The 16,408-nt window shown below is 35.3% G+C and overlaps 1 protein-coding gene across 1 annotated transcript in view; it reads left to right on the top strand.

Moving 5' to 3' along the window:
• LOC149802970 (ethanolamine-phosphate cytidylyltransferase-like) overlaps positions 1-15,105 on the top strand; it is a 77,844-nt gene extending 62,739 nt beyond the window's left edge. Inside the window, exons 14-15 of the mRNA XM_089952510.1 lie at positions 6,347-6,435; positions 9,087-15,105. Coding sequence (XP_089808636.1) covers positions 6,347-6,435; positions 9,087-9,189 — 192 coding nt within the window. The 3' untranslated portion in view covers positions 9,190-15,105. The remainder of the gene's footprint in view (positions 1-6,346; positions 6,436-9,086) is intronic.
• Positions 15,106-16,408: the final 1,303 nt, after the last annotated feature.

The raw sequence follows: 16,408 nt of genomic DNA, 5'->3' as shown, positions 1-16,408 counted from the left end.
TGGGCGTGCTTTCATCATATTTGTCATCATTGTCATCCAGTAGTGTGTCGTTCTCCTTATCGCTCTCCTCATCATTGTTGGATTGAAATATAGCATCATCCCCTGTTCCATCCATGGCATTGCTGATACAGCACTTCCTGAATGATCTTGCAATCATTTCCGATGGAATTGAGTCCTACGCTTCTTTTACCCACTTGGCGACCAAATCGATGTCAGGCCTCATTAAATTCCCGCCTTTTGTCATCTTCACAGCCCCTGAACAAACCTATTCTGCCCACATCTTTCGTAACTTGTCCTTAAAAGGTTTGTTAAGGCAGACATCAAGAGGCTGTAACACTGACGTTAAACCTCCTGGTATCACAGCCAGTGTTGTTTTCTTTGCGGCCTTTTTTACTTCATCGGTCTTGTGTGCACGAAACGTATCCCATACAAGCATTGAAGGTTTCCGAAGAATTGCACCTGGTCTCTTGTTCCATACTTTCTCCAACCATTCAATTGTTCCACTTTTGTCCAGCCATCCCTTTTGCTGTGCACGAACGATAACACCAGCAGGAAATTTCATGCTTTTCGGCAGCGTCTTCCTTTTGAAAATGATGACAGGAGGCAGCTTTGATCCATCAGCAAAACAGGCCAATACAACCGTAAAATGCGTTTTTTCATGGCCGGTCGTTTTTATCAGAATAGTTTTCTCACCAACAGCATTGACTCTTTTATTGCTTGGTAAGTCAAAGGTCATAGGCGTCTCATCCATATTTCCAATTTGTGATAGTTCAAATGAGCACTGCTTTCTGCGTTTAATGATGAACTGCTGAAATGATTCAATTTTTTCTTCCAAGTCTTTTGGTAGCTTTTGTGCTATCTTCGTTCGCTGCCTGAGGCAGAAACCATTCTGGTTCATAAAACGAGAACACCAGCCAGCTGATGCAACAAATTTTGAATCTGCCAACTGATATTTATCATTTTTCGCCATCTACATAGCACGTAGACGAATTGAAGTTCATGTGACAATGTATCCATTTTGTCGATGTTCACTTACAAAATCAATGAGTTCTTTCTCCAATTCAGGGAAAGAGGCAATCCCAGTCTGGCGAGCCTTCTTGGATTTTGGCATTTTTTCTAATGTTGCTTTGCTTTTCCGCCATTCCCGTACTTGCTTCTCGTTCACAAAAAATTTGCGTGCTGCATCTCAGTTGTTATTTGCTTCTGCATATTCAATAACTTTAAGTTTGAATGCTGCATCATAAGCAGAACGGTTTCGTTTACTTCCAACACTGTTCATTTTATCTGATTTAATTGAATATAAACTTCTAGAGAGATTAAACTGAAATAATTTCTTATAGCGGTAGTATACTATTTATATACCTTATCCTGTAATTATTTCCATGTGTGGTTGGTTATCAATTTGTATTTGATAATTATTTATCATTGTTGTTTATTTGTGTTTTTTTTTTAAACTACTGGTAGTGTGATTCAATTGATCAAAATATGATTGGTTTCAGCGTGGACATTATTCAAGTATTGTGACAGTTTATAACTTTGAGACGAAACCATGTCCACTACCATATCTCATTAAACAATACATCTGAGAGTCGGCATGTATTAGTGAAGTCATTGGCATTGTGCAACAAAACAAACCTATTATCCCCGAGGCATTTACCACAGATTAAGCATATGGTAGCTATTGTACACTCACCTGCTAACAAACCACTTTGCTTTACAAACAACTAAACAACAGTAGTATATAAACTGCGGCTGCCCATTACTTCTAAAACACCTGTCAAAGAAACCCCACAAATTATATTGTTTTACAATTATTCATGCTGACTCGTATATTGCCCTGTTATGTACCCTTCCTAAGCGTGTGCGCAACAAACCCCTATGGAGCCTCTCGCTATTGTGCCTTTAAAACTATCATACATGTATTTCTACTCTCGATCAAAATGTTTGTTGTATATACCTTCAGTATCATAATTCTTTTATTTTTTTACGTAGATTCTTTTCATATTTACACCGAAATAAGCTAGTGTGCATTCATACGATACCGTAGAGTTTAATGATTACTGATTAGCTGAGGGTTAAATACTTGACTGGAGATTACTAATATGGCGGTTCTTTTGGAAAATACACATACCACCGTGGCTCAAATAACACGTATGGCTGCATTTTCTGGTGGATGGACAGCTGTCAGACAGGCGTCAAGTACTTTAAAACATGTTTTTCATTCATTATCCTACCACTTAAGTTTTAAAAAAAATATTTGTTTCACTTCACGACAGCACAAATCTTATGAGCCATGTGGCATCATTAGGCATGTGATCTCATCTAAGGCGATCAACAGAAACAATACATGCTGGAAATCGAGGGAAAAAAGCGTTAACAATTTCAGACTTGGACTTTGGCCTGCAGATAAGTCGACCCCCCTTCTTCCAGGCCTTATTTCTTTCCTAAATTTTTCGGCTTATATGCAAGTATATACGGTAGTAATTATTATAAAGGTGCACTGATGTCTGCGGATAAATAGTAATGATACTTTTGTAACCAGCGCCGGCGAAAAGATTTTCACTTGCACTCAAGTGAATGTGTTTTTAAATAATGATTTTTTTTACGAGATACTGTCATACAGTAGACCTGGATAAAAATTATTCTTGGCTATTTTGAACCTAACACCGTGCCATGCGTGAATGGCAGTTGTCTTCAATATATCAGCTGATTATTTCCCTCTCATTTGCGAATTCATCGACATCTGTGCACAAAGCACTATATTGCTTTAAAATTTGTTCCATTGTTTCGATTTATTTTCAAAATTCCTGTGAATATAATTGAAAAGGAACCCAAGTTTGCTTCCATATCTCGGCCATCTTTGTATATTAAACAAAAAAATATATATATATAAATCGGATCACTTCACAAAATCGAGTCAGCTTCCGATGTCGGCTTGCTTTGCATTAAAATAACCTTTGTATTGATATCCTTTACCCAAAAAAAAAGTAACCAAAGTCGGCTTCTGAGATCGGCTTGCTTTGTAATAAAAATCACCTTTTGTCTTTGATGTCCTGTCGGTAGGTTCAAAGAAGGAGTTAACTGATTGCTGCCAGTCGTGTTTATTCACCACCAGGGCTTCTATGTTCTGTGTGTTTGACATCTGTGGTTACAATTAATACAAAGTATCGTTGATGTCTGCGGGTAAATAGTAAGGATAATTTTGTAACCCAAGCTGGTGAAAAGATTGTCAATTACACTTAAGTGAATGTGTTTTCAAATAATCATTTTTATTTGCGACATACTGTCATACAGTAGACCTGGATATAATTCAGTCTTGATTATTTTGCACCCAACACCGTGTCATGCGTGAATGGCATCTTCATAATATCGGTTGACTATTTCCGTCTTGTATGCGATTTTGTTGGCTCCAGTTTTCAGTCGGATAACATGTTCAAACTTTGGAGCACAACCACACACAACTGCTTCTCAATGTTCATGTGAACAACGTGGTGTGTCGTATCGGACATAATTGATACACGCTGTAGTATGGAATCCTACGCTTACGGATTTCGTGGAAATATTTTATTCTTAAATGCTCATGTTGAAAAAAGGAATAAATGATAACAACACAAGGTTAGTTTCTTTCTTTTTATTATCAATTCAACATTTTATTTATCTATTTTATTGCAGCGTGCAGTGGGGTGGGGGGGAAGCACAAATGCAATGTTTTTATTATATTAATACAATCTTTGTTTTATAAAGGAAGAATGTTGGTTACAAATAAGACCAACCATTCCAGAGAAGTAAAAAAAACCAAGATTTTTGGAATAGCCACTGTGGTGGCCATACTGGATGAGTGAGCAGCAATATTTTCATTTAGGACCAACTAGACTTTCTCAAGGGCACAGGCCAGAAAAAAACGATTTTTAAAGGCACACCCTATGATGTATACAATCAGATAAACCAGGCTGTAGGCTGATTCAGGTCCATAGCCCATAGGTTGCATATGCCTGAACAAGACAATCCTCCAAGTAGTTTAGAACTAATAGACAGACAAATGGATGACAAACAACAAATTCCAAAAATCTTGTTTCTGTTACTCCACTGGAATGGTTGGTCATATCAACATGGGATTTTCACTAGAAGGGATTGTTATACCAATCTGATGTCCAATATGGCAACCATAAAAGACATCTTGAAAATCATGTTATTGCTACTCATTCTGAGTGGATGGTCGAATCAGCGTTTTTTGTTGTTGTTTTTTTTAAACTAAAAGACTTCTTATGATGTGTAATTGTTCACAATGGGAAGGGTTCCAATTTGACTTCCGGTATGGTCTCCATGGCTGCCATCTTGACATTATTGTTATGGGTACTCCTCCTTAATGGGTGGTTGTAAAAACACGAGGTTTTCACTAAAAAAATACTTAAAATTATGTCTAGCTGGTCCTAAATAAAAATGATGCCATGGTAGCCATCTTAAAAATTTTGTTATCATAACTATGTTTGAACAAAAGGTCCTATTGAAATGGACTTTTCACTGGAAGACTTTTTATGATGTCCAGTTTGTCTTAAATGAGGATGGTAGTGATCTGACATCCAGTATTATGTCCACAGCAGCCATCTTGAAAATAATCTTTGTTGTTGCTACTCCTGAATGGAAAGGCATATCATAAAAAATAGTGTTTTCTCAACTCCTTTCCAAAGGATGAGTATATCAACATGAGGTTTTTGCCAATACACGTTTTGTGATACCTAGTTGGTCCTAAAGGAAAATGGTGCCTGTCATACAACCAATATGGCTGCTGTGATGACTCTCTTAAAAATCTTGTTGGCAGTACTCCTTCTGAATGGATAATCATTATGGTGGGGTATTTCCATCAAAATGGTCCTAGTCATGGAGTCATTATGGCTGTTCTTATGAGTGTCTTAAAAATCTTGATGTCACTACTCTACTGAGTAGATGATCATTACGACATTGGCTTTTCGCCAAAAGACTTTTAATGCTGTCTAATTTGTCCAAATGAAACTGGTGCCAAGCTGACATTCAATATGTGTAGAGCAGCTAATTTGAAAATCTTGTTATCACAGAAGAATATCAGAGATGGTTTTGACACTCCACAGTTAAAAGCAAGAAATGGTTTTGTCTTGAATTCCTGGATTTCTTTTTGCATAGTAGAGCATCAGTCCTTTCAAGGGACTCTTGTTTGTTCTGTAACAGCAAATATAGGATGTACATTCCTCATGTATGCAATGTTCTTACATGATCTATAAATGGTTATTATCCCTTTGAGAAGCAAAGAAAGAATACAACTCATAAATTTATTTTTTAAACCTAAGGTTTCTCTACTTTTCTAAAACACTTCATATCCAGACTACTCCTGTGGCCTAGTGGTTAGAGTGTCCACCATGGATGTGGGAGGTCATAGGTTCAGACCTCAGCCAAGTCATACCAAAGACATATAAAAATGGTACTAACACCTGCCATGCTAAACGCTCAGCATTAAGAGGTTAGTGTCAGGACTGGTCAACCTGGTGTCAGGATAATGTAACTTGGTGAGACATGATGCTATGTGTCTGTGGTATGATGCCCCAGTGTAAAACTATAAACTGACACTCTGCAAGACATCATAGTGATAGGACTGAAAAAATGTTAAAGCTATGTTAAAAATAAAAATAAAACACACACGCTTCATATAAAATTGAAAATATTTAGATTTGATTGCTTTATGCAGAAATTCTTTTTAACTAAAAAGTTTCATTTTTTGGGGGTTGAGGATTTAACTTCAGTAAAAATGGTCAACATGTTTGAGCGAAACATTTTTTAAAATATATTACCAGCGAGTTTTCCTATGTAAGTTGTATGTAAGTAATGGTATCCAGTCGAAACATGTTAATAAAGGATTGAAGCCTTATTTGGTGCTGTTTATCAGCTGATGAAAATTAGGGATGTGCAGATTTATTCTAAGTAGTTTTTTTAAAAAGATAAGCAGTGTATGAGAGAGGATATACTGTGTTGTTGCATTTACTATTAGTGAACTGTTTCCCAAATTGATGCAAAGTTCAGATATGGATGGTGATATATAAAGACTTCCCTTTATTTGGGGGTTGGAAAGAGAACTAGCTGTCTGGACAGCCTGGCTTATAATCTCTTATAAGGCTGTCAGCACCATACAGTAATTTTTAAACATCAATGATCCAAACATTATGAGATATTACTTTTTCAAAATTTGCTTTCCCAATAAAATTATTTGATGATACAGAAAATGAAATTTATGTCAGGGGACATAATTCACCAGAATGGCAACATGTTGATATTTAGCATACAGATTAGTTAGTTTTTTCTTTGGTTTTTTCTTTTGTAGGAACCCAAGTCACGGGGCAAGTTCAAGATAATAGACAGTGAAACTGAACTGACAACACAGATGGTCATAGACAGGATCATCACTAATAGGTCAGTGTCTTACAGTTGTGCATCATTATATGGTGGAAAATTTTTAAGTTCTAGTACTTTAACATTATTAAGTTTTCATCTGCAATTACATTACATGATCATGAAATATGTCTTCCCATGTGAAAAATGATATTATGGCATTTGGCTTGTTTTTTAGCATTAAAAGTGTTCAGTGTTCTATTTCAAAGTCATAGCAGAGTGGTCTTTCCCTTGACTGGAGGTGACTGGAGTCAACACCAAAAGGGTACAACACTTATTTGACTTCCATCTCTGTAAGCACAGTGTCTTAGCACTCCTAATGCTGAAAAAAGCCACACAAAAAGTATCTTTTTTTTACATCTCTTCCTTTATAGGTGTGCAAGACTATATAGGAATCCTCATGTCTGTTAGTTCATCTGTCTACTGCAGTCTAATTAGAGCAATTAGTTACACTGTTTTTGATGGATTGCCATACACCAAATCACCATGACATTTGTTTTGGTCATCATTTGAAGATGCACACGATTACTGTTCTCTACATTAATTGTTTTTAGATATATTGCATTCTTTGCCTTGTATTGTATGAGAAAATTTTGTCAATGTCACTTGTCCAGGAGTTTTTGGTGGATCACTGTGAAACTTGGTAAATGTTGTGGTTTTCATCATAAAATGCCCATGTTTACAAATCACTGTGCTTAAATAGACCAGAAGAGTGAAGAGCTTATGGGTTGGCTTTTTGGTTTGTTGTTAGTTATCCAGGTCTCTGTCTGTTAGCACAAGTTCGTTATTGCAACTGCTTCTAAACTGTTTGGATGATTGCCAAGAAACTTTGCACACATATTCATCCCAAGGTCTAGTTGGCTGTTAACAAAATTGATGCTACTCGGACAATTAGAATGGCCACAAAAATAGCCCTTCTGAAAATATTATCACTACTCCTTCTGATAGTCGTATCAACATATCAGCCTGGCAATATTACTAAAACACTTCTTATCATGGCTAGTTGGTCAAAAATGAAAACCATGCTAATCTGACATTCAGTATGGTCGCAAAGACAGCTGTCTTGAAAATCATGTTATCACTTGCTATTACAATTGGAAGGTCATACTGAGATTGGGTTTTTACCTAAAGACTCTTTATGATGCCTAGTTGGTCCTAAATGTACATGGCTTTGCTGAGACATACTATATGGCCACCACAGTGGTCATGTTTAAAATCTTGCCATTCTTGTACCTCCTAAGAGGATGGTCATATCAACATATGATTTTTTAGTCTGTTTTTGCATGTCTACTTGTTTTTAAATGAAAATGGTGCTGTTCTGATGTCCATTTTGGACACCATGGCAGCCATCTTAAAAGTCTTGTTATTACATCTGCATAATGGAAAGTAATAATGATGTGTGTGTTAAACATAAGCTTTCTTATGATGTCTAATTGGTCTTAAATGAAATGGCTCTGCCCTGACAGCCAGTATGACAACCACAGTTATTGTCCTGAAAATCTTGTTATTCCACCTAAATGGTCATATCAACATGGGAAATCCAGTTGGCCCTAAATGGTCATATCAACATGGGAAGTCCATTTGGCCCTAAATGGTCATATCAACCTGGGAAGTCCATTTGGCCCTAAATGGTCATATCAACCTGGGAAGTCCAGTTGGAAATGGCGCCCTCTTGAAAATCTTGTTGCTACTTTGAGAACACTGGAGAGTCATATTAACATTGGGTTTTTAACAGAAAGACTTGGTTGGTCTTGAATAAAAATGGTGCAGATATGATATTGATATGACCACAACAGTGGCCATCTTGAAAGTAGTATTGCTACTCCAGATAGAAAGTTATATCAACACTGGGATTTCATGACCTGTTATGTCTAGTTTGGACTAAATGAATAGGATACCAATTTGACATCCATTATGGCCATTATGGCAGCCATCTTGATAATCTTGTTATTGCTAGTCATCTTGAATAGAACTTCATGTTGACATGGGGTTTTCACCAGTAGACTAATTATGATATCTTGATTGTCCTGAATGAAAATAGTGTTAATGTAACTGGTATGGCTGCCACAATGAACGTATTGAAAATCTTGTCACACTCCAGAATGGATGGTGATATCAACATAGGGATTTCATAAAAAGTTCAAACACAGTTCTTGTTATGTTTGGTTCTAAATAAAATATATTTCTTTTTCTCATATACATATAATACATAACACAGGGTTAGACCATACTATCTGATGTACATTTTTGAAGCAGTCTCTGGTTGCTGTATTGAATTGTCATCCAGACTTTCCAATAAGATCATCAGAGTAAATATAACTCAAGTACCTTGCGGAATAAAAGGTCAGAGGTGAAGGTCAGGAATGACGACTTGATTATCACAAATGTCACATTTGTTAGCAATAGCATGTGGCATTAAGTCATGCAATGCTGTCTTAGCTGTCACTTGATTCATTGAATTTCCAACTCTTGTTTACTACACTTGTGAAACGTATTAAGTAATACTGTAAAATGTGCCACTTGCTGTTATACAGTTTGTTGAATACATCTGTAAGATCTTTTATTTTTTGCAGTTAAGTGTCATATTTCTGTAGTGAAATTGTACTTTATTTGCATCACTGTGAATTTTTTTCAATAAATATTTTACAGGTCAGTATTTTGTTCTTTTACAGACTTGAATTTGAGAAAAGAAACAAGGCCAAAACAGAGAAAGAGCTGAAAATCATTGAAATTATGGAGAAGGAAAAGAAAAGTGGAGAAGAACAGAATGGATAGAACAGTATCATAAATGTTTGACACATTATTATGGCCATTATACCATTCTATTTCTAGTATTCATTGTCCTTTTGTCTGTTTTACGTTTTTTTTTAAAGACTGCCTTTCATCATTTTGTTTTCCATTTAAAAGTAACATTCTTGAAGTAATTTTTATTCACTTTATAATCCAGTATTATGCAATGCTAATACATTTTATGTGGCTAAGAATCATTTAAAGACATTATTTCTGTCATAATCATCAGTCTTTATAAACTTTAAAATGGTTGCAACAGCATGGAAAATAATTCATTGATTTTAATTGAGTCTTTAAGTTTTGGAATAGAAAATTCTTTTTTGTTTGCAGTAAACTGAGAGACATGTCAAACTGTTATTTTATTTGTGTACCAAAATAAGCAGTGAGTCTTGTACTACCTAATTGAATAACTTTGGTTGTACCTTCCCAAAACAGGCATTATTTATGGTTTACTTAAGTATTTATAAGTAATATATAAACAATAGTGTTAATTATGCAAAATTCTTGATAGATACACTTTTTTTTATTGTGTTCTATCTTTGCTTTCCTTAATGGAAAAAAATATGTACCGTATGTACTCAAATTATAAATTCAGCCAACTGCAGACAACATAGACACTGATCTTCCTTCGCAAAATGTGCCTGCAGATCAGGGTTTTTGTTGTTTGTTCTACTGACTGCTCCTAATGAACTACATAAATTTCGATCTACCAGCGCATTATGTGATGGCAGATCTGGGTCTATGCATTTTGCAGTTGGACTCTTAAGCAAGTATGTACGGTATGTATGTTAAGGAATAATTCATATCGTCTTCAAACTAGACCAAAGGTTACCAATGAAGTAGTTCTCATCACCCATCTTTATGGTGCTGTAATGTATCCATATGAGTGATTTTTTTTCTGTCTCAAGTGGCACGTTTCCTTTTATGTTTTATACCATATAATTTGGTAGTAATAATTGTTTCAAGATGTTTAATTGATCTGAAAATGACATAATTTGCATTAACCCCAGCTCAGATTTTCCCCCAATTAATAGTTCTTTTTAGTCAACATTATCCATGGAATAAATGCACCTTGATAAATATATTTTATCACTAATTTTATTGTTAAAATCATATACTTTGATGTGCCACAAATGACACTACTCACAGTTGACATCAACATCATGAACAATTAATTTGCATTATTAAAACACAATAACTCGAAAACTTAGGTTTCAGTAATATGTTCTCTGAACTTCATAACATCTTTGAATCTTTAGGAGTATGATGCTGTTTAAAGCTTTGACATAATCTGAAGTGAACGATGTCCAAAAATCGTGCACCTCCTTCACTAGATTTTGGCAAGATTGAATTGCACACCAAGATCATGCAAGTCAGATGTTGAGAATATGCCACTGATTTTCTTTATGTTGAGGTCAGGTGACTGTGATGGCCATTAAAGATTGTCAACATTGTTTTACTGTTTCCAGGAATAAGACTGCCGAATTGCGGCAAAGAGCATTGTCATTTTGCAATATGTATTGTGAATTTGTACGATGTTTTGCAACAACTGGCCATAAAGTATTATTGTGCTTGTCACTCTTAATATATACCACAATTCTGACTCCATGATATGTAATGCAGCCTCACAATTTTGACTGTAGTATCTACTCCATATGTGATGAAGCCTAACAATTTCGACTGTAGTATCTACTCCATATGTGATGAAGCCTAACAATTTTGACTGTAGTATCCATTCCATGATATGTAATGCAGCCTCACAATTTTGACTGTAGTATCTACTCCATATGTGATGAAGCCTAACAATTTCGACTGTAGTATCCATTCCATGATATATAATGCAGCCTCAGAACTTGGAATGTACCCTTCCCTTATTTCCTTACACTCCTAGGTGGTTGGTTTTCTATGTACATATAGTTTTCACCAGCAATAATTACCTGGGTTTAATCTGAGATATTACTTTATTTCGGTATATTTAAACCATGGGATGTTGCCTTGTTCCACTTAATTTAATACTTTATATTTATATTAGATGCCTTCAGCATCAGGAATAGATAATCTACCTTTTCATTGATGAGCTTTCTTTTGGTACTAAATGTTGTTCAGATCGGCTCACAGTAGACTTGTGAACATTGAATCTTCTCTGCAAGTTTTCTCAGATTTTCTCCTCTCATAAAATTCTGTAGTCATGTTCATTCAGCTGACATTGTGTGCCATCTTCCATCCATTGGTACAATGTCTGCCATTTAAAATCATTGAAGAGCAGACCAATCCACTGCATTGGTAAAAGAAGATCACAAACATTTGTCCAGGCACAAAACCATTATGTTTTGGATGAACGTAAGCGTAAAACTAGGAATTAAGAAATAATTGGTGAATTATATTCATGATGTCAGCAAAAGTTTTGTAAATTCTGGCATATCATTTTATTTATTTATCCTTCCATGACATAAATGTAACAAATTAATTGTCCTTCATTATTTCCACTTAATTGTCTCCTGTTGCACACATTGGAATTCAGTATGTACTTCTATCCTGCAGAACAGTATGAGCAAGATTTAAATTTCAGGATCGATACTTTTTGAGAATCATGTTGTAAACTGGTAGACGACAAGGACTAGGATTATGTCTACACTGTTTATTGTCAAGTACAATCAGCACTTTCAGAAAGAAGCATCTATTAACAGTAGTAACAATTGAAATATCACTTCCTGCAGAACAAATATAAATTATATGGCTGAAAATATTGTTTCTGTTATCAGGCTCATATTAGCCACTTTCCTGCCATCAACCCAGTCAGAGAAAATGCATCAAGATTTTGGTTAAAGCTTTTTTATTTATATAATATTTCCTAAACCCTTATAGATTTTCTTCATATTTGGGATAATCATAATGCTAAGACCATTCAATCAATGGTGAACACGCTTGCTTCTGTGAGACATTCTTACAGTCCTGTTTGCATTAAAGTTTTGGTTGAAGTTTTTCATTTGCTAGTAAATCCTAATGCAATGATAGAGTCTTCATATTTGGCATTAATAATTATGAAGCCAAGATAATTCATTGTAGATGCACTCACTTTCCTCATTGACATTGGGGTCAGGGTAACATTCATAGAAAGTTTGTGCTAAGGTTTGCTGATATTGATGGATTTTCTTCCTACTTTAGGTGAATCAGTATGAAGCTGAGACAAGGTTTTTATTTGGTGATGATCACAGTTGATCCCATGACCTTGGGGTCAGGATCATGGTTATAAAAGCTTTTGGGTTTTGGTTCAAGTTTTTTATTCTTATATATGTCCTTAACCCCTTGATGGATTTTGTTCATACTTTAGCGAGTTATTACGAAGCTCATGCAAATCATTCACTACAGCTTTTGATCAAGGTACAAGGTCACATGTTCCAGCATCGAGTTTGACATGTATGCCCAAACCATCTTGTTTTACTGTACATGAGGAGCTTATCTGTTATATACCTATCATTTTGAAATGTCACCTTCCATTAAATTTAAATTTAATAGGTTATTCATTGTCAGTTTGGTGCTATACATAAAAAGAGCTTGAATTAAAATACCTTTATTTTGAATAATTATGCCAGCTTTTATTAAAAGCCAGAGATAGTTTAGAACCATATTCAAACGAGAACAAAATGTTTTAGGGTACACAGTTACTCTAATACATCCCAACATTAAACCGTGCTTGCAACATCCAAATCTTTTTAATGTCAGCAAATTTTAAAGTGAAAAATTGGACCTGCAGCACTTTTATTTTTTGACATGCCCACTAATAGGTGGATCATAGATTATCTGTCAGTATGTTCCTTCTTTCATTTTCTCAGAATAACTTCAGTTTTACATTTACCTTTTCAAAACTTTGTGGAGGCATGAAAGTACAGATCACTGTACTCTTTTTAATTTTACAGTTCACTTGTAAATAGGTATCTGTGTGTTGAAATCTTATGTTTATTATTTATTGTTAGTCGGAGTCCTCAATACTTGTAATCATTTTCTTGTCAACAAATTATATAAATACTGTTTTAATTGTGTATGCAATATTTATGCTTTAACATTCATCTTTTATCAGCAGTGAAATCCACGTACATCTGAAGAATATAACATTTGTGAGTGTTTGTAAATCATGCTATAAATTTAATCAGTATTTAAGATTTACATTGTATGAAATTTTTGAAAGACAAATCTTGTCTACTTGGTATTTGTGTTGGTATAAAAATGTTGGGCTGCATGTACGATATAAATTGACCTAATTAACACCTGTCATTAGTTGTTACTTATTAGTAATACCTGTGTGCTGCAAACCAGTCTTGCTAAACATGAGATAGTTGTGGCATAATCATTTCTATATAATCTTTATACAAAAATTTACTCTGTAGGGTCATACACTTTTGGGATTTGCAGACATTTGCTGGAGCATGACGGAGGAGTTTGAGCCAAAGAGTTTCCAGAAAACATTTTCACACAGCAAACCATCCATTATTATTATTTTTATATTTGTTATCAATCACTAAATGCAAAATTTGTGTTCCCAACTATCTGTATACATAGAACATGTACTAAAGCAGAACATGAAATTCCACTGGTTTGTACAGGAGATGTTTATAGTTAGACACAAACCAGCAGGAGCTGGTCCAATTATGCAAATAAATTTTCATCAAGCTGCTCTTTTGGAATATTCTGCGAGTTTAATGTGCACAATTTTGGCACTTGCCAAAATGAATTATTTTACTCCATTAATTTCTGAAAGTTTCATCTTTACCACTTAAGTCGTGAAAATAGAACAATGTACATGTTTTCCCATACTACTGCTTCTAGTCATGAAATAAAAGGCAACTATCCTGGTGAAAACAAGTGCAAATCTATGATAAGACCAAAGACATTTTTTGAACCGTCATGTTTATATTGTCATTCTTTAGTGGGGATATTTGTTACTTTGAAACATTTCTCTTATGTTTTAATGTCAGCCATATCAGGAAAATAGGTAAATATTGTTACATAGCTTCCACGTAGAACTAAACCAGAATGTATATGAAAATTGATTGTTTGTTTATTGTTTAGTGGCATATCAACACATGAAAGGTTATACCATGCAGTGACTTATGAAGTGAGGTAACCTGACCAGAGACCCCATGTAGGTGGACCTGATCTGGACAGGATTGGAACTGATACCCTTGTCCAGATTTTTATAATGTCTCAGTGTTGATTAAAAACCAGCTGATGAACATAAATTTTGAAACATGATGGTTATTTGGCACTGAGCACTAAAGTACTGTCCTTATATTGCACTCTAGAGAAACTTCACAGTGAGGCAGTTTTCAGTTGATTACACAATCAAATAGAGAATTTGTAAACACAATGCCTGCTCATAAGCCTGGTACAGTAATCAATGAGTCACTGTGACTCCTGTTTTGTAGACATGCTGTTGCTTGTAAATTTCATACACGAGATGAAAATGAGTAAATTGAGCATGTAACTAAACCATGTTGGTGATGGACTATATCAGGCATGTTTCAATTGCATATGGCCCAGTCCTTCACATATTGCATCATACAGCTCTGAATGCAGAAATGTGTATAATTAGTGATAAGGAACTGTTCTTGCTCATGCGGCCCATGACCTTAAGCATTTTGTTTGTCCTCTTCCTTTTCAAAAAAGGTTGGACAACCAAGGACTATATGATTAATGCAGGTCAAATCCAGTGCATAGTTAAGGACTGAGGTATTGAAATTTTACACGCAAGCTGTACACTGGATTGTATTTCAATGGATTTACTGTTTATTGATTGTTTTAATCATTGTCCTCCTGTATCTGAATTTTTCTGGTAAAATTATGAGGAATCTTTATTATTGATAATGATCATTTTGGAACCAATAAAATCCACCATATCTTAAATGTATCTTTTTGTCTTCATTATTTCAAATTATGATCTTGAATCACTTTATATTGACTAGTATTAATTTTTATTACATACATTCCAGACTAGAAATCATATAAGTTTTGAATGAAAAACTTAAAAGTATTTCATATGTACAAGTATTTCATATAGAAATATGGACATAAAGTACAGAAGTATGTAACTAGTGATGATCTCTGATTCGTACAATTCTGCTGAGTTAGACAAAACACTGGTATTTAAAACTTAAGCTGTTGTTGGCAGTGTATCAGATTTTTCTTCAGGTTGTTGTTGTTGTTGTAGGGTTTAACGCCATTTTTCAGCACACGATAGGCTATACATGGCGGCCAGTATTAATGGAGAAGGAAGAACCCGGGAAAACCCAGGGAAGAACCACCGACCCACGAGAAGCTACTGGCAGGCTTTCCCACATACCCACGCTAGCCGAGCCTTGGACTCGAACCCACGCAGACAGAGGTGAGATGGCAGTGATCCGTAACGGTGAGCGCTTTAGACCACTCGGGACCCCTTTTCTTCATGTAAACCAAATGATTACTTTCTGCACATCAACACCTTTCATTCTGTTTTCTGATATATGGTTGTTTTGCTGGTTACAAATGTCAAACTAGTTCGATAGAATACTATCTATGCATGTTTTCCATCAGATTATTCACTGAATCCATTATATATTACTCCGGTGGCCTAGTGGTTAGAGCATCCACCTCGGAAGCAGGAGGTTGTGGGTTCGACCCCTGGCCGAGTCATACCAAAGACTTACAAAAATGGTACTAACAGCTGCCTTGCTAGGCGCTCAGCATGAAGAGGTTAGCATTAGGACTGGTTGGTCTGGTGTCAGGATAATGTAACTGGGTGGGACATCATGCTACATGTCTGCAGCATGATGCCTCCGTGCTAGACATGACTATAAAACTGCCCCACTGCAGACATCATAGCGATATGACTGAAAAATTGTTAAAGCTATGTTAAAAATCCTAAACATACACACACACACTGAAACCATTATATAAAGTATACTGAGGTATTTTCTTGATGTACAATTTAGCCAGTTAGCAAACGAGTCTACAATGAAAAACCTTGTGTGTGGTGTGTGTATTCTTATTATGTTTAGTACACTGAAACTGAATAATCAACTGGAAAAATCTGAGAAATGTTGATTTGTTTCATACATACATCAAGTGTATTGAAACTGAGAATTTTATTTTAAAAGTTGTTGAGATAAATAGGAAGAGTTAAATAGATGGATGGATATTTTGTAGCATTAATTTCTGCACCTACAAATAT

The sequence above is a fragment of the Sinohyriopsis cumingii genome, chromosome 3 (genome assembly GCF_028554795.1).
Source record: "Sinohyriopsis cumingii isolate HCF-2022 chromosome 3, ASM2855479v2, whole genome shotgun sequence".
Taxonomy (NCBI): Eukaryota; Metazoa; Mollusca; class Bivalvia; order Unionida; family Unionidae; genus Sinohyriopsis; species Sinohyriopsis cumingii.
This window is presented reverse-complemented; position numbering and strand designations above follow the sequence as displayed.